Source organism: Vulpes vulpes, chromosome 1 (genome assembly GCF_048418805.1).
Source record: "Vulpes vulpes isolate BD-2025 chromosome 1, VulVul3, whole genome shotgun sequence".
Lineage (NCBI taxonomy): Eukaryota > Metazoa > Chordata > Mammalia > Carnivora > Canidae > Vulpes > Vulpes vulpes.
This window is the reverse complement of record NC_132780.1, coordinates 15,276,375-15,297,218: the sequence shown is the minus strand read 5'-3', so window position 1 is coordinate 15,297,218 and position 20,844 is coordinate 15,276,375. Positions and strand designations below refer to the sequence as shown.

At 49.3% G+C, this 20,844-nt stretch overlaps 2 protein-coding genes across 16 annotated transcripts in view; both read left to right on the top strand.

Moving 5' to 3' along the window:
- Nucleotides 1–1,929, top strand: part of PLEKHA4 (pleckstrin homology domain containing A4) — a 26,746-nt gene extending 24,817 nt beyond the window's left edge. For all 15 annotated transcript variants that reach the window (XM_026013817.2, XM_072756584.1, XM_072756612.1 and 12 more), the window contains 3 exons: nucleotides 342–400; nucleotides 1,035–1,147; nucleotides 1,468–1,929. In XM_026013817.2, the coding sequence (XP_025869602.1) occupies nucleotides 342–400; nucleotides 1,035–1,147; nucleotides 1,468–1,727 (432 nt within the window). In that variant the 3' untranslated portion in view covers nucleotides 1,728–1,929. The remainder of the gene's footprint in view (nucleotides 1–341; nucleotides 401–1,034; nucleotides 1,148–1,467) is intronic.
- HSD17B14 (hydroxysteroid 17-beta dehydrogenase 14) lies at nucleotides 1,896–20,844 on the top strand. Its single transcript, XM_026013821.2, has 10 exons — nucleotides 1,896–2,016; nucleotides 2,355–2,556; nucleotides 3,070–3,108; nucleotides 3,268–3,350; nucleotides 3,831–3,897; nucleotides 8,527–8,618; nucleotides 19,785–19,889; nucleotides 20,136–20,203; nucleotides 20,300–20,396; nucleotides 20,498–20,844. Exons 2-10 carry the CDS (start codon nucleotides 2,469–2,471, stop codon nucleotides 20,669–20,671), a joined length of 813 nt encoding a protein of 270 aa, XP_025869606.2. The 5' UTR covers nucleotides 1,896–2,016; nucleotides 2,355–2,468; the 3' UTR covers nucleotides 20,672–20,844.

Genomic DNA, 20,844 nt, shown 5'->3' with positions numbered 1-20,844 from the left:
GGCCTGTTCCTGGCTTTGTCACGAGCAGATGAGGGTGATCTGGATCATTCAAGCTACACTGCTTGAATCCAGAGCCACAGCCTCACGTCTGTCAGTCCTGTGTAGGTCATATGAAGAAGAGGGGCTCTGCACTAAGTCATTTCCCAGAACGCAAAAGGATGTATGTTGGGGGGATGAGGTGGGATTTTCTTCACCCTTGCTGTTTTCCAGGACTGCATGAAAAATTAAACATTGTCCCTGGGGCAATTTCATTCCCTTTCTGAGCCCTATTCATTTCACCCTCCAAATGAGAACGTGGGAATTTCCAGGTGAGGCATTTTAATGCCCTAATTCCTTTGCAGCCTGTCCAGGGACACTCAGGAGCTCCCAAATGGCTCAGAAGCTCTGGATCCTGGAGCAGGTATAGAACTGGGGCTTACAACAACAACAAAAAAAAAAAAAAAAAAAAGAACTGGGGCTGGCGGGGAGAAGCAGGAAATCAGTTTGCCAAAGGGAAAGCATTACTGCTGTCTTTTGAGTACTCGAGTACAGACTGAAGAACCTTTTAGAGATTCTTGAATTCCTGGGGCATCAGAAAGCCCTAGGTCCGCATGATAACTGCAGCTCCCCAAACTGCAGAACTGGGGGTATAGCAAACTCTGCTCCTGCGTCAGGAAAGCAGGTGGACTTTAGACGGGAGTAGACTACAAATCCCACAATGCACGCGGACGTTTATGAAGGCCACGCCCTGTTTAAGGTCCTCTAGGGACACGTGCTTGGGACTACAACTCCCAGAAAGACGCGCGTGGCACTGCGGTACTAGCTAACTGTAGAAGACCCCAAATCTCTTTTTTCTTAAGATTTTATTTATTTATTTATTCTTGGTAGACATAGACAGAGAGAGAGAGGCAGAGACTTAAGCAGAGGGAGAAACAGGCTCCACGCAGGGAGCCCGATGCAGGACTCGATCCCGCGACTCCAGGATCACGCCCTGGGGCAAAGGCAGGCGCTAAACCGCTGAGCCACCCAGGGATCCCTCTCTTTTTTTTTTCTAGCCCCAGGAACACCACCCCTTATTTGCCGACAGCCGAAGGTCACCGGGAGCGAGTCCTCAGCCTCTCTCATGCTCTGGCTACTGAGGCGTCGCAGTGGCACAGATTGATGACAGGTGAGGGGCTGGGGGACCTTGGACCCCTGGGTTTTAGGGAAGAGGGAGCCAGAGCCTGGAGTCCTTGCTGGTCGGGGGAGTGTGAGAGCTGCTGGGAATCCTATGTCTGGATGAGAAGAGTGCCGTAGAGGGCTTGGGAGTTCCAGATCCCAGGCAGGAGGGGACAGGGGTTCAAGACTCCTGGGTCAGGGGGGCGGGGGAAGGGAGTGGGGCCAGACCTGTGGGTCTGAGGGAGGATGGGACTGGGGGCTCGACTACTCGGTCTGAGAGGAAAGGGGTCCCCAAGTTTGCCATTCTCACTTCCCACTCGTGCTGTCTAGGTGGAAACTTGGACTCCCGAGGAGACCCTCTTCCCCCTGCGCCGCCGCCTCCGTCAGACCCCACCCCCCAGGGGACCTCGCCCCCGAGATCTCCAGTGGCTAATTCCCGCTCAGCCGGGTTCTCCCGCGGAGGTAGTGAGCGGGGCGCAGGCCCCGCCTCCTGGGAGCCCACGTGGGAATCCGGGACCGCCCCCCCCGCCCTGACCCAGGAGGAGGGGGCGTGGCCTCTGCGAGTCACGCTGCTGCAGTCCAGCTTCTGACCCGCCCCAGCGCCGCAGCCAATCGGAGCGGGAGGGGCGTGACCCGGGGGTACCGCCCCGAGACCCGAGCCGCTCTGGGCGCCTGGGGGCGTGATCTGGTCCCCGCGGTGGCCTAGGGTGGGAGACGTTTCCAGGGCCAAAGTTTGGTTTTCCCAACACTTGTCCAAATTCGGATTAAAACTTTGAACTTCTAGTCAATAAATTTCTGTCTCTTTGGGGTTGTGACACTGGGGTCTCTTCAGGGCGGAGCTGGAGCCGTGGCCTCCTGCGTCCTGACGGTCTGAAACCTGTAGGTCTGGAAAAGGAGGAGAAGCAGGGCCTAGATTCCTGGGTCTGAGGGAGGAGGGGGTTGGATGCCGTAAATCCTGAGTTTGAGGAAGGAGGGGATTGGGGGCCCAGACTCCTGGGTCCGAGGGTGGAGGGTTTGGGGACCCGGACTCCTGGGTCTGAAGGTAGAGGGGCTGGGGGCCTGGGCTCCTAGGTCTGACGGAGGAGGGGCTGTGGGCTGGTTGCCTGGGCTCCTGAGTCTGAGGGAGGAGGAGCTGAGGGCCCAGACAACTGGGTCTGAGGGAGGAGGGGGCCGGGGCAAACTTCCAGGCTTCTGGCCTTCCTGGCAACGCCCCCCAGGGCCGGCCTTCCAGGATCCAGCCCCTATTTATGGTTCTGCTCCACGGCCTCACCGGACTGTGGAGGTGGAAAGAAGCAGAGAGTGAGTGACAGGGAGAGTCAGACAGAAGCAGGATGGCAACAGGGACGCGCTATGCCGGGAAGGTGGTGGTTGTGACAGGAGGCGGGCGAGGCATTGGAGCCGGGATCGCGAGAGCCTTCGGTGAGTAGGGGTCTGGCGAGTCAGGGTCTGGCTGCTTGGGGAATATTAGAGACTGGGAGCGGAGGGACCCTGGGAACTAGTGGGTGTGGGAACTTCAGTACTGGAGTCAAGATTCTTAGCCTATAAAAACCCAATTTGCAATGTTAATGAAAGGGTTGACAGCCTAAGCCTGGGGCCTGAGCTTTTGGCAGTTCTCCAAAAATGGTTACTCTCTTTTTCTGGGTCTCAGTTATTCTATCTACAAAGTGGGGGTGGCTGGGGGAATGTGGCTTGCAGGTTTCAGGTTTATTCTGGAACCCAGGGATGGGGGCTCAGGAACCCCAGCAGGCACCTACAGTGGCCAAGGAGACTATGGGTCAAGTCTTCTGCCCTTTGCTCTAGAGGAACATCATGGGACTTTGGGGTCATGAGGGGAACGTTTGGAAAGATGGGCCCCACTCCAGGTGGCCACAGGAGGGCAGCAGAGGCCTTTGTCAAGGTCTGTGCTGGAATAACCTGTTTTTCCATTCTCAGTGCAAAACGGGGCCCAAGTGGTTATCTGTGACAAAGATGGTGAGTGAGCGTCCCTTGGTCCTCACCCCAGCCCCCTCCTCCCTCACACCCAGGAGACTGGGCCCCCAGGCCCTTTCCTCTCTCAGACCCAAGAATCAGGACCCCAGCCCCTCCTCCCTCAGACCTAGGATCTGGACCCCAGCCCTTCTCTCCCTGCAGAGTCTGGGGGCCGAGCCCTGGAGCAGGAGCTTACTGGAACTGTCTTTATCCTCTGTGATGTGACCCGGGAGAAAGATGTGCAGGTGAGCTATTCTTGACCCTGTCTGGCCCCAAAGACTGCTGCTCATTCCCGGACATTCCCTGATTCTGCTGGCCAGGTTCTGGGTCTCCTGCAAAGTTTCTCCTTTATCTCTCACTACTTCAGGGCTCTTGTCACACCTGTCACATAGACTGGAACAACAACAAAAATCCCTCACAGTGGATCTCCTTCTGGAAGAGTCTTCCTCTCCCGCCTCTGGGATTCTATCCGTTCACTTCGGTCAATGTCTCTCTGATGTCCACCCTCCGCCCCCCACCCGGACACCAGGTCTCTGCAGTGTGAATATATCCAGCCCTCTGGTGATTTAGGGGAAGCCCCCACTTCCTGTAGCTCCCTTCACCTTGGCTGTGATCCACCTCCCCCTCTTTCTTCCCCCTTTGCTTTTTTTCCCCCCTTTGCTTTTGGGAGTCCAGGCTCCTCAAGGCTGGGTGCCAACCCTGCTCACTTACCTCTTTGTCCTCAGACTCTCATTTCTGAGACCGTCCGTCGTTTTGGCCGTCTGGATTGTGTAGTCAACAACGCTGGCTACCGTGAGTTGTGTGGCCCACAGGCCATTCTCCCTTGGTGTCCACCCACCTCCCAGCTTCCATCCCTTCCTTTCCCTACCCCTCAGTTCCCCATCTGTCTTCTCCATACCCTTTCCCATCCCCCTGTCTCCTTGGATGGGACAGTACAGCCCTGGAAGGCCCTGCACTGGGGCTCACATCCTGGCTGGTTCCATCCTGGCCTCAGTTCTTCTGTTTCTAGAATGGGAATGATGATCATGAACAACAGAGTTGTTGTGGGTATTGAATAAGATAAACTACTCGGCCTCATAATTATCACAAATATCTTGAACAAACAGCTCCCATCTTGTGGTCTCAATTTGCTTATCTATGAAGTGATGGCAATGACCCTTCCCTTTGCTGATGACTATGAAGGTATCCTCATGCGTGTGGTTTTTTAGGTCTTAGCGCGGTAACTTTGAAGGGGAAATGCTGTCAGCTTAATGACTTACCCTTCATAAGAATCTCTCATGTTGGTAAGCCAGGGCTCAGAGAGATGAACTGGTTGCACTGAGGTCACACAGCAAGGCCTGTCATAAGAGTGACATTCTCTTCAGCTGCACAACATGCCCCCCTGCTTATTGTTGGTTTTTTTTTAAGATTTTATTTATTTGTTCATGAGAGACACAGAGAGGGAGAGGCAGAGACACAGGCAGAGGGAGAAGCAGGCTCCATGCAGGGAGCCTGATGTGGGACTCCATCCCGGGTCACGCCCTGGGCTGAAGGCAGCGCTAAACCGCTGAGCCACCCAGGCTGCACAACCCTCCCACCCCCTCCACCACTGCATATTGGCTGGGCAACTTTAAGCAAGTGGCTCACCCTCTCTGGGCTGCATTTTCCTCCTTATATTGTTGTAAAGATCAAAGAGATGGCGAATACCAGTTCATCCTTTCTCTCTGTATCCTTTGTACATTCGAGACATATTTACTGAATGCCTACCATGTCCCAAGTTCTTTCCTAGGGGCTGGGGAGTTGGCAGTGAAAAATAAATTGTTTTTTTAAGATTTTATTTATTCATGAAAGATGCACAGAGAGAGGCAGAGACATAGGCAGAGAAGCAGGCTCCCCTTTGGGAACCCAATGTGGGACTTGATCCCTGGGATAGTGACCTGAGCCAAAGGCAGACGCTTAGCCACTGAGCCACCCAGGTGTCTGGCAGTGAATGCAATAGATAGAACATTCTAGTCTTCTTGGGATTCACGTTCTTGAGTAAGAAAAATAGGCCAGAAATGATAGTTAATCTGCCTCATCCATGGATTCCTGTGTTTGTGAAGTCACCAACTTGCAAAAAAATTTTTTTTCGTAATCTCAGCATCAGTACTCACTATGCTTTCCAGGTATTTGTGGACAAGTATGGAGTAGCAACAAAAATTACCTTTGCATGAAGCACATGTTCTCAGTTAAGGTCAAACTAGGTGTAGCTGTGCCCTCTGATTTCAGAGGATGGAGACTATGGAAGTGCAAGGAGCTGCCCTGGGGCCCACTGGATGGGTTAAAATTCCAACACTGCCGGCTTCTAGCCAATCTCTTAACATCTCTGAGCCTTGTTTCTTTGTTTGCAAAATAAATAAAATGGAGTCTATTTTATTGTTTTTAGGATTAGGGGTTGTTTTTAGCATTTAAGACTATGATCTGTTCTAGGATTATTGTTTTTAGAATTAGGAGTTGTTTTTAGGATTTAAGACTATGATCTGTTAGATATGCAAATATCTATATGCCTGTGTGTATACACATGTCTACGTGCATACATATATATAGTGTCAGCCAGTTTGGGCTCCTGGAACAGAAATACCACCTAAGGGGAGGGCTCAGACAACAAACATTTACTTCTCGCAGATTTGGAGGCTAGGAAATCCCAAGATCCAAGTGCCAGCAGATTCGTGTCTGGTGAGGGCCTGCTTCTTGCTGGGTCTAAGTGCACTAATCCCATTCATGAGAGGTCCATCCTCTCCACTTAAAATCCCCTTCTGGGACACCTGGGTGGCTCAGTGGTGGAGCATCTGCCTTCAGCTTGGGTCGTGGTCCCGGGATCCTGGGATCACGTCCCACATCAGGGTCCCTCTTGGGAGCCTGCTTCTCTCTCTACCTGTGTCTCTGCGTCTCTGTGTCTCTCATGAATAAATAAATAAAATATTTTAAAAATAATAAAATAAGAATATTTAAAAGAATAATAATAATAAAAAAATAAAATCCCCTCCCATAGGTTTCACCTCCAAGTGCCATTGCATGGAAGGTTAGGATTTCAACATATGAATCTCGGGGGGTGGGGAAACGCATTTAGTCTGTAATATTACATACTATTATATAATATGTACCTCTTTCCCAGAGGAACAGTGGTGAATATTCCCTAATTCAGTATTCACTGGAACTTTATAGACCATAACTGCCTTGAATAATGAGAATCGACTATATATACTAGCATGTTTGTTGGTGATAAAGGCTATAAAGAGAAATAAAATTGGGGCACCCAGCTGGCTCAGTTGGTGGAGGCTGCAACTCTTGGTCTCGGGGTCGTGACTTTAAGCCCCACATTAGGCATAGAACTTACTTAAAACAAAACAAGCTGTTTAGGGTCTAGAGAATGGCAGGAGCTTTTTTGTTTGTTTGTTTTCCAGAGGCTGGGTTTTTTTGTTTGTTTTAAAGATTTTATTTATTTATTTATGAGAGACACAGAGAAAGAACAGCAAGTGCTCAACCGCTGAGCCACCCAGGTGTCCCAAGGGGCTGTTTTAAACAGGAACCAGGGTCGGTTCCCTGAAGATGTTTGAGCAGATCCTCGAAGGAAGCCAGGCCACAAGCCCTGGGTCCTTGGGGAGGAACAATCCAAGATTCCCTCAGCTTCCTGCCTGCCATCTTGTTTTCCCCCCTCATTGTGCCTTCCTCCCCTGGCCTCCTAAAGCCTTGGGAGCCTTCAAGGTGGCCTCTCCCCACTGCCTGTGTTTTCTTTTTTTTTTTTCTTTTTCTTTTTTTTTCTCTTTTTATTTTTTTATTATTTATTTATGATAGTCACAGAGAGAGAGAGAGGCAGAGACACAGGCAGAGGGAGAAGTAGGCTCCATGCACCGGGAGCCTGACGTGGGATTCGATCCCGGGTCTCCAGGATCGCGCCCTGGGCCAAAGGCAGGCGCCAAACCGCTGCGCCACCCAGGGATCCCTGTGTTTTCTCCTAATTCTTATTCCCCTATCTTTCCACCTCCTTTTCCTCTGAACATTGATTTTTCTGTCCCTCCACCCACACCCCCTCCCCTCCCACCAATTCCTCCTATTTATTTTACAAATATGTTATGGGGCTAAGTATTAGGCCCAAATATTGACTCCTGAGAGAAAAATTTTTTAAAGATTTTTTTTTTTTAATTCATAAGAAAAAGAGAGGCAGAGACACAGGCAGAGGGAGAAGCAGGCTCCACACAGGGAGCCCGATGGGGACTCGATTCTGGGTCTCCAGGATCATACCCTGGGCTGAAGAAGGCAGCACCAAACCGCTGAGTCACCCAGGCTGCCCCTCCTTTTTTAAATTTTGTTTCTTTATTCATAGAGGGGCAGAGACACAGACAGAGGGAGAAACAGGCTCCATGCAGGAAGCCTGATGCGGGACTCAATCCCGGGTCTCCAGGATCACACCCCAGGCTGCAGGCGGTGCCAAACCGCTATGCCACCGGGGCTGCCCCGGGCTGCCCTTTTATAAAGATTTAATTTAATTTAATTTTTATTTTTACTATTTTTAAAAAATAGATTAATTAATTAATTAATTTTTATTTATTTATTCATGAGAGACACAAAAAGAGGCAGAGGGAAGAGCAGGCTCCCCGTGGGGAGCCCGATATGGGACTCCATCCCTGGATCTGAGCCAAAGGCAGATAGATGCTCAACCACTGAGCTACCCAGGTGCCCTTTAAAGATTTTCTTTTCTTTTTTTTTTTTTTAATTTTTTAATTTTTATTTATTTATGATAGTCACAGAGAGAGAGGCAGAGACACAGGTGGAGGGAGAAGCAGGCTCCATGCACCGGGAGCCTGATATGGGATTCAATCCCGGGTCTCCAGGATCGCGCCCTGGGCCAAAGGCAGGCGCCAAACCGCTGCGCCACCCAGGGATCCCAAGATTTTATTTTCAAGTAATCTCTGCATCCAATCTCAAATTTACAACTCTGACCCAGACAGCCAGACACTCTGACTTGGGAAATTTCCTTGTTTTTTTTTTTTTTTTAAACTAAGGTCCACACCCAACAAAGGGCTTGAACTCACAACCCTGAAATCAAGACCTGAGATCATGTGTTGGATGCTCTACCCATTGAGCCACTCAGGCGCTCCTAGCTTTGGGTGGAACTTTCTCAGCCCGAAAGCCAAGTGTTGTCCTTCTGTAGATAAGGAGACTGAGACACAGAGAGGCAAAGTGACTTACTAAAAAGTCACACAGCCAGGAAGTGGCAGAGGCTCATATTGGAAGCTGGGCCTTCTGGCCTGAGACCGCTTTTTAATTCACCTCCTTTCTTCCCTGTGATCCCTGCCCCTCTTGTCAGCCACCCCTGACCGGACCATATCTTCATTTCTTCCCTGTTCTCTGTGTCACTCCCTCATTCCTTCTGCTTCTGTGTCTCCCACCCCCTGCCCTTAGATCCACCTCCGCAGTGGCCCGAGGAGACCTCTGCCGAGGGCTTCAGGCAGCTGTTGGAGCTGAACCTGCTGGGGACATACACCGTGACCAAGGTGAGAACTATGGCCCACGCTGTCAGGCCAGGTGGCCTCCTGACCGGGAGATTGTCAAACTCACTTTTTCTTGGAGCAGAATGTTTCTGCTGCGTTGCTTATTCCAAAAGGACTCTGTTCTTTATAGCCAATATATGGGTGCTAATCCCTACATTCAGCAGAAGCTAGCTGTGTGGTGACCTGGCCCAGTCTTCTTAGGGACCTTCTAGAACCTTCTAAAGTGGTGTGCTGATATAGAGTTGGGGAGTAATAGGAATAAGGGTGGGATGGGGGGGCAAGAGGAGGGATTGAGGTGAGGAGTCAATGAGAGGCAGTTACAGCTTTGCCACCCAGCAAATAGCCATGGGGAACAATGAGTTTTTCCCCTTACCACCCTACCCTCTGAATCTTCCCATAAAAGCCTCCTACTTACCATTGTAGTTGAAATGCCAGCTCTTCAGAATGGTCCTCTCCTTCCCAACCGTTCATGCTTCTGTGGCACCCACACATACATATTTATTCTCTGCAACAGCTTATTTATTTCCATCATAGCACACTTTAATTCATTCAGCAAATATTTGTTTAGTACCAGCCATCTGCTGAGCATTGTGCATCCAGCACGAGACAAACATCCTTGCCCCTGGGGAGCTGACATGCTAACGGGGGAGACAGGCGGTGAGCAAGTAAATAGATCTTAATGTCAGCGAGTGTTAAGTGCCATGCATGAGAGTGATGGACAGGTGCAAATGCTGTTTTTTTATAATTTTTTTTAAAATTTATGATAGACAGAGAGAGGCAGAGACACAGGCAGAGGGAGAAGTAGGCTCCCTACAGGGAATCTGATGCTGAACTCAATCCCAGGACCCTGGGATCATGCCCTGAGCCAAGGGCAGACGCTCAACAACTGAGCCACCCAGGTGTCCCAAAACTTTTTTTTAAAGCAGGCTCCATGCCCAGCATGGAGCCCAATGTGGGGCTTGAACTCATGACCATGAGATTGAGACCTGAGTTGAGATCAATAGTCAGATGCTGAACTAACTGAGCCACCCGGGTGCCCATATGAAACTTTTTATTTTGACATTTTGCAAGCATACACAAAAGTGGAGAGATGTACTGAATTCCTTACACCCGTTACCCAGCATTATCAACATTCTGTCATTCCTCCTGTGGACTCTTCATTTCTTTCTTTCTTTTCTTTTAAGATCTGTTTATTTGTTTTAGGGAGGGGAAGGGCAAAGAGAGAGGGAGAGAAGCAGACTCCCCACTGAGCACAGAGCCTCATGTGGGGCTCTATCTCAGGACCTTGAGATCATGATCTGAGCCAAAATCAACAGTCTGATGTTCAACCAACTGAGCCACCCAAGTGCCCCTTTTGCTGGAGCTTTTTATTTTTATTTATTTTATTTTTTAAAGATTTTATTTATTTATTCATGAGAGACACAGAGAGACAGAGACACAGGCAGAGAGAGAAGCAGGCTCCTCACAGGGAGCCCGACACAGGACTTGATCCCCAGATCGGGATCACACCCTGAGCCAAAGGCAGATGCTCAATCACTGAGCCACCCAGGAATCCCTTGCTGGAGCTTTTTTTTTTTTTTTTTTTAATATTTTTTTTTCTTTATTTATTTATGATAGTCACACACACACAGAGAGAGAGAGAGAGAGAGGCAGAGACACAGGCAGAGGGAGAAGCAGGCTCCATGCACCAGGAGCCTGACGTGGGACTCGATCCCGGGTCTCCAGGATCGCGCCCTGGGCCAAAGGCAGGCGCCAAACCACTGCGCCACCCAGGGATCCCCTTGCTGGAGCTTTTTAAAGCAAATCTCAGACATATTTTATATGTGTGTCATTTAGTATGTGTCTTTACCAGATGAGGTTTTTTTGTTTGTTTGTTTAAGAGTATTTATGTGCTGCTCTTTTAGACAGGGTGGAGGTAGTCAGAAGGCTTCTCTGAGAGGTGACATTTGAGTCAGACCTCAAGGATGTGTGTGAGGCAGAGTGGTCCAGCAGAGAACAGCCTGTGCAAAGGCCCTGGGGTGGGAACTGCTCCAAGTGTAGGAGGAATAACAGGAGGTGAGAGTATAAAGTGGACAAAAGAACCTAGATCATATCTGGCCTTGTCAACCATGGAGAGGACTTTGCTTTGGTACTTGAGCCTGGAGCCAAGGAAGTGAGCTGCTATAAGTGGCAACCAGCGGCCACATGGGGAACAGGCAGGGGGCAAGGGCTTTGGCAGTGTGCCCAGGGAGGACACTGACTGGATGGTCCAGGCAGGAGGTGATTTGAATCCCACGAGGCCATTGGGTGGCTGTGGATTTGGTGGGAAGTATTCTGATTCTGGACCCATTTTGAAGGTAGTATTGTCAGGGTTTCCTTGTAGACTAGATGTGGGGGTGGATTTGAGAAAGAAAGGAGTGGGGGTTTTGGCTTATGTCCCCCCCCCCCCACTGCCCCCAGCAACTAGTGGGACTGAGTTGCCATGCATTGCTATGAGGAAGCCTGGGGAGGAGCAGGTGGGGTCAGAGACCTTTTGAGTTAGCAGGGCCTGGCAGGGGGAAGGGGCGCGGTGTGGTGGAGAGGGAGAGGAGCTGCCCAGCACAGGTTCACGTGGGATTCTTGGATCTGGGGTGAGGGGAGAGGCCTGGAGTCATCAGCTGGGAGCTCACCAACCAGCTTGAAGCTGGAGTAGATCAGAAAAGCCAGTGCAGACACAAGAGGGGAGGAGGCCCAGGAGGGTGGGGTGGAGGTGGTGGTCACTGGTGAGGAAACTCACAAACTCTCTTTGGTGTCTCACTTGAGATTCAGGTGAAATGTTTCTGGGCAGTTGGGTGGCCTTGTTCAACCTGTGAACCCTTGCTCCTTTTTTTTTTTTTTAAGATTTTGTTCATTCATTTGAAAGAAGAGCACAAGCAGGGAGAGCAGCAGGCAGAGGGAGAGGGAGGAGCTGGCTGCCCGTTGGGCAGGGAGCCCAATGCAGGGCTCCATACTAGGACCCCAGGATCATGACCCACGCAGACGCTTTACCAACTGAGCCACCCAGGCACCCCTGAACTCTTGCCTCTGTCCCCAACTTGTGTCACCCCTAAGATTGGCATCTCCATACAATAAGATATACCCACTGTATCCCATAAAGGGGGTATATATGTAATTATATAATATATATGTAATTTTACATATCTCTCTCAGTGCCCAGCATTTAAAAAGAGAGAGATTTCTCCTAAACAGCTCTATTTCTGGTTTTTCTTTGTTTTTTTTTTAATTTTTTTAAAAATTTATTTATGATAGTCACACAGAGAGAGAGAGAGAGAGGCAGAGACATAAGCAGAGGGAGAAGCAGGCTCCATGCACCGGGAGCCCGATGTCAGATTCGATCCCGGGTGTCCAGGATTGCACCCTGGGCCAAAGGCAGGCGCCAAACTGCTGCGCCACCCAGGGATCCCATTTCTGGTTTTTCTTGAAAGATTGGCAAAGTGGGGATGCCTGTGTGGCTCAGTGGTTGAGCATCTGCCTTTGGCTCAGGGCGGGTTCCCAGGGTTCTGGGATCGAGTCCCACATCAGGCTCCCCTTAGGGAGCCTGCTTCTCCCTCTGACTATGTCGCTGCCTCTGTGTGTCTCTCATGAATAAATAAATAAAATCTTTAAAAAAAAAAAAAAGGAAAGAAAGATTGGCAAAGTGGACCCACAGGGCAGAGTGACAGTCTGCTAAATATGGCAGGGCTCTCCATTATACCCCAGTCCCCACCTCTTCCTGTGGGGCTATCTGACTCTCTTTCCTGTCAGTGGCTGGAACAGAAGCCTCACATAGGAGTAAAGGGTCCAGATCCAATCCCTGCCTGCCTCAGTTCTCTGCCACTTCCTCCCTGCAATGTGGCAACTTACTCAGCCTGTCAGCACTTTGGTTTCTCCTGTGAAAAAAATGAGGCTTAATAAATGGTACCTAATTCGCAGGGTTGTTCCTGAGAATTGAATGAGAGTAAAATATCCATGAAGAGCTTAGAGCATGCCTGGCACAGGGTTTCTGGTCTGTGCATTTTTATTTACCTATCACAAACATTGCCCCATTCTTTTTCCTGCGGCCAATCTCCCTAACTCAGGTTGAGGTCACTGAAATATACGTTGGGCAAATGAAGCCTGGCAGAAGCAGAAGGGAAAAGGTGAGGTTGGATGCTGGAACCCTGAGTGGGAGGGAAGGAAGTGGAGCACAGGGTGTTTCATTTACCAAAAAAGGGTGTACAAAGGTACTGGGGTAGAAACCACCCATGTGCGTTTTAAGATCTAGAGACCCTCATCTCCATCTCCACCTTCCGCTTAGCAATTATTATTATTTTTTAAGATTTTCTTTATTTATTTGAGAGAGACAGCATGGTCATGAGCCAGGGTGGGGGCAGGGGGGCAGAGGGAGAGGGAGAAGCAGGTCCCCCACTGAGCAGGGAGCTCAACGAAGATGATGCAGGGGCTCCATCCCAGGACCCCTGAGTTGAAGGCAGCCACTTAACAGACCGGGCCACCCAGGCACCCCTCTATTTATCTATTTTTGAAGATTTTACTTCTGAAATAATCTCTTCACCCCACATGGGGCTCAAACCTACAACCCTGAGATCAACAGTTGGATGCTCCACTGACTGAGCCTGCCAGGCGCCCCATCCAAGCTCTTTCAATTCACCCAGTTGCTCTCTATTGTATTATTACAATTAGTTCCTTTGCCTTGGCTCCAGACACCATCTGCCTATTGCATGTGGTTTTCCAGAGGGCAGAGACTGTCTGCTTGTCCACGCCTCTGTCCCAGTACCCAAAACTCTGCCCGTTGCAAAGAAATCTGTCAGCATGAGTAAGTTGCTGCCTTTACCACCATGATTAAAACAATCATCAGGGGCACCTGGGTGGCTCAGTCGGTTAAGGGTCTGCCTTTGGTTCAGGTCATGATCCCAGAGGCCTAGATCAAGTCTCTCAGCCAGCCCACTGCTCAGCAGGGAATCTGCTTCTCCCTCTCTCTCTGCCTGCCACTCCCCTTGCTTGTTCTCTCTCTCTCTCTCTCTCTCTCTCTCTCTCTCTCTCTCTCTGTCAAATAAATAAATAGAATCCTCGATGTTAAGAAATCACTCTAGGGGCGCCTGGCTGGCTCAGTTTGTAGAGCATCCGACTCTCTCTCTCTCTCTCTTTTTTTTTTTTTTAATTTTTACCTATTTATGATAGTCAGAGAGAGAGAGAGAGAGAGGCAGAGACACAGGCAGAGGGAGAAGCAGGCTCCATGCACCGGGAGCCCGACGTGGGATTCGATCCCGGGTCTCCAGGATCACACCCTGGGCCAAAGGCAGGCGCCAAACCTCTGCGCCACCCAGGGATCCCCAAGATTCTTTTTTGATGGCTGAGTAGTAGTCCATTTTATATATAGACCACATCTTCTTTAAAAAAAAAAAAAAAAGACCACATCTTCTTTATCCATTCATCTGTTGATGGACATCGGGGCTCTTTCCACAGTTTGACTATTGTGGACATTGCCGCTATAAGCATTGGGGTACAAGTGCCCCTTTGGATCACTACATCTGTATCTTTGGGGTAAATTCCTAGTAGTGCAATTGCTAGGTTGTAGAGTAGCTCTATTTTCAACTTTTTGAGGAGTCTCCATACTGTTTTCCAGAGTGGCTGCACCAGTTTGCATTCCCACCAACAATGTAAGAGGGATCCCCTTTCTCCACATCCTTGCCAACATCTGTTGTTTTCTGACTTGTTAATTTTAGTCATTGTGACTGGTGTGAGGTGGTATCTCACTGTGGTTTTGATTTGTATTTCCCTGATGCCGAGTGATGTTGAACATGTGTTCATGTGTCTGTTGGCCATTTGTAGGTCTTTTAAGAAATGGCTGTTCATGTCTTCTGCCCATTTCTTGACTGGATTATTTGTTCTTTGGGTGTTGAGTTTGATAAGTTCTTTATAGATTTTGGATACTAGCCCTTTATCTTATAAGACACTTGCAAATATTTTTTCCCATTCTATTGGTTGTCTTTTGGTTTTGCCAACTGTTACCTTTGATGTGCAGAAGCTTTTTATCTTGGGCAGCCCAGGTGGCTCAGCGGTTCAGTGCCGCCTTCAGCCCAGGGTGTGATCCTGGAGAGTCCCACGTCAGGCTCCCTGCATGGAGCCTGCTTCTCCCTCTGCCTGTGTCTGTGCCTCTCTCTCTGCGTCTCTCATGAATAAATAAATATTTTTTAAAAAAGGCTTTTATCTTGATGAAGTCCCAGTAGTTCATTTTTGCCTGTTTCCCTTGCCTGGGGAGATGTGTCTACCAAGAAGTTGCTGTGGCCAAGGTCACAAAGATTGCTGCCTATGTTTTCCTCTAGGATTTTGATAGATTCCTGTTTCATACTTAGGTCTTTCATCCATTTCAAGTCTATTTTTGTGTATGGTGTGAGGAAATGGCCCAGTTTCATTCTTCTGCATGTGGCTGTCCATTTTTCCCAATACCATTTTTGAGACTTTTTTCCATTGGATATTTTTTCTTGCTTTGTTGAAGATGAGTTGACCATAGAGTTGAGGGTCTGTTTCTGGGTTCTCTATTCTGTTACGTTGATCTATGTGTCTGTTTTTGTGCCAGTACCACACTGTCTTGATGATCACAGCTTTGTAATATAGCTTCCATTTCTTTGCATCTTCCTTGATTTTTCTTTTTTTGAGATTTTATTTATATATTCATGAGAGACACAGAGAGGCAGAGACAGAGGCAGGCTCTGTGCAGGGAGTCCAGTGTGGGATTTGATTCCAGGACTCCAGGATCACACCCTGGGCCAAAGACAGGTGCTCAACCACTCGAGCCACCCAGGCATCCCTCGGCTTTTTTCATGAGTGTTCTATAGTTTTCTGAGTACAGATCCTTTGCCTCTTTGGTTAGATTTGTTCCTAGGTATCTTATGGTTTTTGGTGCAATGGTAAATGAAATCAACTCCTTAATTTCTCTTTCTTCTGTCTCATGGTTAGTGTATAGAAATTTAGCTGACTTCTGTGCATTGATTTTATATCCTGCCACTTTGCTAAATTCTTGTAAATTCTAGCAATTTTGGGGTGGAGTCTTTTGAGTTTTCACATAGAGTATCATGTCATCTGCAAAGAGTGGGAGTTTCACTTCTTCTTTGCCTTTTATTTCTTTTTGTTGTCTGATTCCTGAGGCTAGGACTTCCAGCACTATGTTGAACAACAGTGGTAAGAGTGAACATCCCTGATGTGTTCCTGACCTTAGGGGAAAAGCTCTCAATTTTTCCTCATTGAGAATGATATTCTCTGTGGGCTTTTCATGTATGGCTGTTATGATATGGAGGTATGTTGCCTCTATCCCTACACTGTGGAGAGTTTTAATCAAGAAAGGATGCTGTACTTGAGCACCCAACTCTTGATCTCAGTGTTGTGAATTTGAGCCTCACATTGGGTGTAGAGATTACTTAAAATCAATAAATAAATAAAAATTAAAAAGCGCTCTGGCTCTTGCATGCAGAACAGGTCAGAAGACAAAGTGTGGGCATTGGAAAACCAGTATTAGGAGACAGTAGCATTTGTGCAAGTAAAAAGAGGTAGCCTTCATGGCCTCACATGGTCTGGCCCCTGTTTCTCCTCTGAACTTCCCCTCCTACTGCAGTAGTCTTGTGCCAAATGCCCCAGTTCTGTCCTGCCTCGGGGCCTTTGCAAATGCTGTTCCTCCTGCCTGGCCCAGGCCCAGGATTCTCCAAGACATCTCCACAATTCATACCAGAACACCCTGTTTGCAATTGCACCTACCCCAACACCCCCATTCCCCTCATCTTGCTCTACTTTTTGTTGCCTATCCCTGTTCACACTCTAGCACATTCCATTATGCACTTTTATTTCTTTATTGCTGCCTCCTCCAGGACTTGGCTCTGTGAGGGCAGAAGTTTCTGTCTTGTTTCCTGTGGCATCTCTGGCATTTACCACAGCACCTGGCACATCCTAGGTGCTCCATTAATGTTCATCGAACGAATAAATGAGGTAGAAAGAATTGTATAGATTCAAGAGGTCCTTAGAAGGCACAGTGGCTAGGGCTTGGTGATGAATCAGATGAGGGACTTAAGTAGAGGGAAGCTCCAGAAGGTTCTCAGGGCTCTGGCTTAAGAAGCTGGGTGGAGGTGGACCCCATGCCTGAGGCTGAAAATCAAGGAGAAAGGCAGATTCTAGGAGGAGACAGTGGAGTGAGTTTTGCACTGAACAGATAGAAATGAAGCTGCCCAGGGACGCACAGGTGGTTCAGTGGTTGGGCATCTGCCTTTGGCTTGGGGTGTGATCCCAGGTCCCAGGGTTGAGTTCCACATCTGGCTCCTTGTGGGGAGCCTGCTTCTCCCTCTGCCTGTGTCTCTGCCTCTCTCTGTGCGTCTCTCATGAATAAATAAATAAAATCTTAAAAAAAAAATGAAGATGCAAAGGGCAGGTGAGGAGCTCTGGAAGGTGGCTCCAGGGGAGAATTAGGATATGTTGATGGGAAAACAGCCAAGCGGGGCCTCCCCTGGCAGAGCTCGGAGAGAAGCAGATCCAGGAGAAATGAAAGGTGGGAGGGAAGCTGCATGGCATCCAGGAGAGCCAGGCTCTCCTGGTCAGGTGTCCAAAGGGAGGGAAGGTCAGGCCAATAAGATTCCAGCGGGTTCTTGATGTGGGCTGCACAAAAGTGCCAGGTGACCTTGAAGGCAGGACTGGGAAATGGCCCAAGGAATGTGTGGGAGGGTTGAATAGGGACCATAAGGAGTGTGGGACAAATATTTATTCAGTGCTAACTGTGTGCCCAGTGCCAGGACAAGGGGAGCGAATGACTCATGGTGTGCAGCCCTTAGGGACCTCACGTTTGCAGGGTGGGGGTGGGGAGGGAGTCAAACAGCTGGGTATGGGGGCAGCCGGTGGCGCAGCAGTTTGGCGCCCTGCAGCCTGGGGTGTGATCCTGGAGACCCGCAATTGAGTCCCACATCGGGCTCCCTGCATGGAGCCTGCTTCTCCCTCTGCCTGTGTCTCTGCCTCTCTCTCTGTGTGTGTCTATGAATAAATAAATAAAATCTTAACAAACAAACAAACAAACAGCTGGGTAGAGAGTGAAAAGGTTTCTGAAAGAATTAGACAGGGGCAGGGGTGGAGCCTCGGGGTAGGGGGCTGGGCCAGCCCAGGGCTGAGGGAGGCAGTAAGTGTTTCAAGGCCAATGAGAGAGAGAGAGAGAGAGAGAGAGAGAGAAAGGATGGAGGGGGGAATGGGAGTGGGGGTCAGGTCCCTGAGGAGCCACTGGAGGATTAGAATCCCTGCCCCCAGTGCCCACATAATCATGGTACTCATGCCCATGTTATCTTAAAGTTCTTAAGACTTAGAGTTGTCAGAAATTCTCTTTTGCTTATGGGTTTTGCTCTCTGCTCACTGCTGGGTACAAGGATTGGCTTTGACGGTTGTCACATGACCCTGGGAGTGGCGCTTACTTGCTCAGTCTCCTCACCTGGCAAAAGGAGCTGTGGACAGTTTCTTTGTCTAGGGTGGTTCTGAGGATTCAATGAGCTAATGCATGTGAAGAACTGACAGTAGGGCCAGGCACATAATAGATAAATTCAATAAATTCATTTATTTATTCAAAAGATATTTATTGAGCACCTATTATGTGACAGACACCTTAATACAGGGGTGAAACAAAGTAAGAAATTTCAGGGGTGCATGGGTGGCTGAGTTGGTTAAGCATCTGCCTTCAGCTCAGGTCATGGTCAGGTCCTGGGATGGAGCCCTGAGTTCAGTGGGGAATCTGCTTCTCTCTCTCTTTCTCCCTCTCCCTCCCTCCCGCTGCCCCTCCTCCTGCTCATGCACATGCTCTCTCTCTCTCAAATAAATAAGATATTTAAATAAATAAATAAATAAATAAATAAATAAATAAAAATAAATAAGATGTGAGGGTGACTTTTTTTTTTTTTAAGATTTTATTTATTCATGAGAGACACAGAAAGAGAGAGAGGCAGAGACACAGGCAGAGGGAGAAGCAGGCTCCATGCAGGGTAGCCTGACATGGCACTCCATCCTGGGTTTCCAGGATCAGGCCCTGAGCTGAAGGCGGCGCTAAACCACTGAGCTACCTGGGCTGCCCAGAAGGCGACATTTGAACAAGATTTGGAGCTGCTGAGGGATTAGGTTTACCCAGGACTGTCCCAGTTTAACCCTGAGAGTGGACTGAATGTCCCATGTCCTCAAAAATGCTTCAGTCCTGGGCAAACTGGAATGGCTAGTCACCCTAGTAGAGAGTTCCATGCCTATCAGAGGAAAAGTATTCCAGACTGAGGGAACAGCGAGCGCAAAGGCCCTAGGGTTGGCACACTTAGGGTTTGCTTGAGGATACAGTCCTTAGAAAAAGTGGAGGCTGTTTTTGAGGGAGTGGAGAAGGTTTGAAAGAGCTGGTAGGGTGACCCCGAGAGGGACCTAATTTAGATTCCCTGGGAACCACTTAGAGGAGGCTGCATGCACTCATTAATCTTTATCGGCAGGAACAGGTCTTGCCCAACAGCTCAGCAGTCAAAGGAAAATAAGAGGAAGAATAGAATTTGAATTTATTCAAGGTCATGTGTAGTGAAAGAGCTGAGAGACAGAGAGGAAGGGAGGAGAGAAAGGAAAAGAGAATTAGTTTAGGGACCTCCAGGGATCCAGGGAATTGCAGAAGAGAAGCTGGTAAAAAGCAGTGCATTTCATGAAGGCCTCTCACATCACATTCTGACCAGAGTTCTCCCTGAAACTCAGAGATACTGTCACCCCCTCGTGGATAAAAGAGCTTCTTCCCATTTCTGCAAAATATGCAGCCATCTTGCATTTTCCTATCTTGATATGGACATGAGTTTGAGCAACATACTAAGACCCAGAGTGGAGAGACAGAGACCTAGAGAGAGGAGAACAGGGATTGGGGGAGGGGGACAAGGACACAAAGAGAAGGGGGAAGAGAGAGAGGTAGTAGAGGAGACATAGAGAAAAATGCCTTCCAGACATGAAGAGATTCCTTAAACCTACAGACACGGGCAAACCAGTGAAGGTGCTTCCTGGAGTTCTAGAACCCTGTCCCTACAAGGCAGCAAGATCCACTAGTGACCATACCAGGGCAATGCCATTGCTCCAAACATCAGGATGTTTCAGTGTGGCTGGGGGAATCCAGTGTCTCTGGGGGGTCTGACTTTGCCTCTGTCTTCCCAGTTTGCCCTCCCCCACCTGCGGAAGAACCAGGGGAATATTATCAACATCTCCAGTCTGGTGGGGGCCATCGGCCAGGTCCAGGCAGTTCCCTATGTGGCCACCAAGGTACCCTGCCCCTTCCCTCACTCCTTACCAGGCCCTCTGGGGACCTCAGCCCTGAGGCATGACAACCTGGGACATGTTATGTACCAAGTGTCTCCAGTGAAGCAGAGCCTGGTGCATCCCATCGGGGCTGGCAGGGAGTGCATGACTACCCCATTCTGATGTCCCAGCTTGACCTCAGGGTTGGATGAGAGAACAGGAAGGACCTTGTCTTCCCTGGACTGAATTTTCCCCCATCATCTTCCTCAGGGGGCAGTAACAGCCATGACCAAAGCTTTGGCCCTGGATGAGAGTCGATATGGTGTCCGGGTCAACTGGTGAGCACCTCCAAGTGGGGTGGGAAGGCTGAGAGTGAGCCTCAGAGGCCATGTCTGTGGCACACTTCTCTGATCTCCTCTCCTCCCTTCCCACAGCATCTCCCCAGGAAACATCTGGACCCCAATGTGGGAGGGGCTAGCAGCCTTAACGCCTGACCCCGCTGCCACAGTCTTACAGGGCACAATGAACCAGGTAGGCATAGGGGCCAGATCTAGATGGCATGGGAGTGGCTTAGGGTGTGGCAGTCAGGCCCGGTGCTTCACTTCATTCCTCTCCCCCTTGTCTCTCCCCAGCCCCTGGGCCGCATGGGCCAGCCAGCTGAGGTGGGGGCTGCTGCCGTGTTCCTGGCCTCTGAAGCCACCTTCTGCACTGGGATTGAGCTGCTTGTGACAGGGGGTGCAGAGCTGGGGTATGGGCACAAGGCCATGAAGGGCACCCTCGTGGAGGTCCCCACCATCCCTTCCTGATTCCCACATTTCCACTTGGGCCTTCCTAAGATTCTCATCCAAATTCAGTCTCCCAGATTTCAGCTTCTCCCATCCTGTCTCTCAGGTGCAGACCCCAACTCTAGACATTAAGCCCACTTACCAATGTGCCTAACCACCCTACAAGTTCCCATAAAAGTAGTTTGCAGCCAGAA

Bases quoted from the DNA above. Each gene is read 5' to 3' on its own strand.
- HSD17B14 (XM_026013821.2), top strand. From the start codon at position 2,469: ATGGCAACAGGGACGCGCTATGCCGGGAAGGTGGTGGTTGTGACAGGA. The intron at 3,351-3,830 runs GTGAGCTATTCT...CTTTGTCCTCAG, and splicing joins CCCGGGAGAAAGATGTGCAG to ACTCTCATTTCTGAGACCGT. The intron at 20,204-20,299 runs GTGAGCACCTCC...CCCTTCCCACAG, and splicing joins TATGGTGTCCGGGTCAACTG to CATCTCCCCAGGAAACATCT.